Source organism: Camelus dromedarius, chromosome 12 (assembly GCF_036321535.1).
Source record: "Camelus dromedarius isolate mCamDro1 chromosome 12, mCamDro1.pat, whole genome shotgun sequence".
Taxonomy (NCBI): domain Eukaryota; kingdom Metazoa; phylum Chordata; class Mammalia; order Artiodactyla; family Camelidae; genus Camelus; species Camelus dromedarius.
In genome coordinates, this window is record NC_087447.1 from 45,692,060 (window position 1) to 45,693,518 (window position 1,459).

General features: G+C 38.3%; 1 protein-coding gene across 1 annotated transcript; it reads right to left on the reverse strand.

Annotated features, from left to right (window-relative positions):
• Positions 1-508: 508 nt before the first annotated feature.
• On the reverse strand, positions 509-1,459 carry LOC105098034 (olfactory receptor 52A1). Its single transcript, XM_010990655.3, has one exon. It carries the CDS (start codon positions 1,457-1,459, stop codon positions 509-511), a length of 951 nt encoding a protein of 316 aa, XP_010988957.3.

A 1,459-nucleotide genomic window follows, 5' to 3' on the forward strand; every position in this document is an offset into this window, starting at 1 on the left:
AGTTAGAATTTAAAAACATTATTCAATATTTTAAATATTTGGAAATCAAGCAGCACATGTCTCAATATCTCACTCGATAACACAGAAATCACAATGAATATTAGTCTTATTTTAATTGAATAAGAATGAAAATACAGAATGTCAAATGTATGATATGCAACAAAATCAATGGTTAAAATAAATTCATAATTGAAACCATATACATTCCAAAACAGAAAGTTTGAAAACTAACAAAGTGTTCTTATGAAGAATTAAAAGAACTACAAATTAAAAATAAAGATAATAAAAGGAAGAGATGATAAAGATTAAATTAGAAGTGAAATGCATTATAGATAGAGAGCTAATATCAGTGTTAACTTGAACATTTTTTATGTCAACCTACCTGTAGTCTTGGAAATAAATGCCTCTCAGAGAATGATGATGTGAAATCCCAACAGTTAAAAACAGAATCCAAATTCTTTCCGTTTGTAGAAAATAATTCTCTACATGATTGCAGTCACTTGATAGATCACTGCTGGGATCCATGATTCAGAAGAAAAATTTGTGTCACACGTTTACAAATTACCTTATTTTTTACACCATAGACAATAGGGTTGAGTGCCGGTGGCACAAGAAGGTAGATGGTAGACAGAAGTATGTGGGTAGAGGGGACAACATGTCCGAACCGATGGCTGAAGAAGGAGAAGAAGGCAAGAATATAAAACTCAAGGAAAACAAAAATGTGAGCTGTACAGGTATTGAATGCTTTGAGCCGTGCCTCCTTTTGACGTAGGCGAAAAACAGCCTGGAAAATAAGGATATAGGAAATGAGGATAAAAATCATGTCAAATCCCAGAATTGTAAAACCCACGAAAAGACCACATGTTTTATTGACTTGGATGTCTTCTGCAGCCAGCTTGACCACAGCCATGTGCTCACAGTAAGAGTGGGCAATTACAGTGGAATGGAAAAGGTGCAGTCTTTTGATCAGAATGGGTAACAGACCAACCAGCACTGTAGCTCGTATTGCCACTATCACTATCATGCGACCCAAGACTGAAGGTGTGAGGATGGATGTGTGCCTCAGAGGATCACAGATGGCAATGTAGCGGTCAAAGGCCATGGCCAATAGAATGCCAGACTCCATGCACTGCAAGGCATGAATGAAGAATAGCTGGGCTAGGCAAGTGTTAAAGGCCATAGAGTAAGATCTGAACCAGAAGATAGCCAACATCTTGGGAGCAATGGCTGCACAGAGTCCTATGTCGGTGGCTGCCAGCACAGCCAAGAAGATGTACATGGGCTGGTGCAGGCTGCGTTCTGTAGGGATGATGATTAGTAAAATGATATTTCCCCAAAGAGCCACTAGGCACACAGAAAAGAAAGGAAACCCAATCCAAAACTGCACATGTTCTAGTCCAGGAATTCCAATCAAGATTACGGTTCTGGGGTTCAAATATGATATGTTAATGGATGCCAT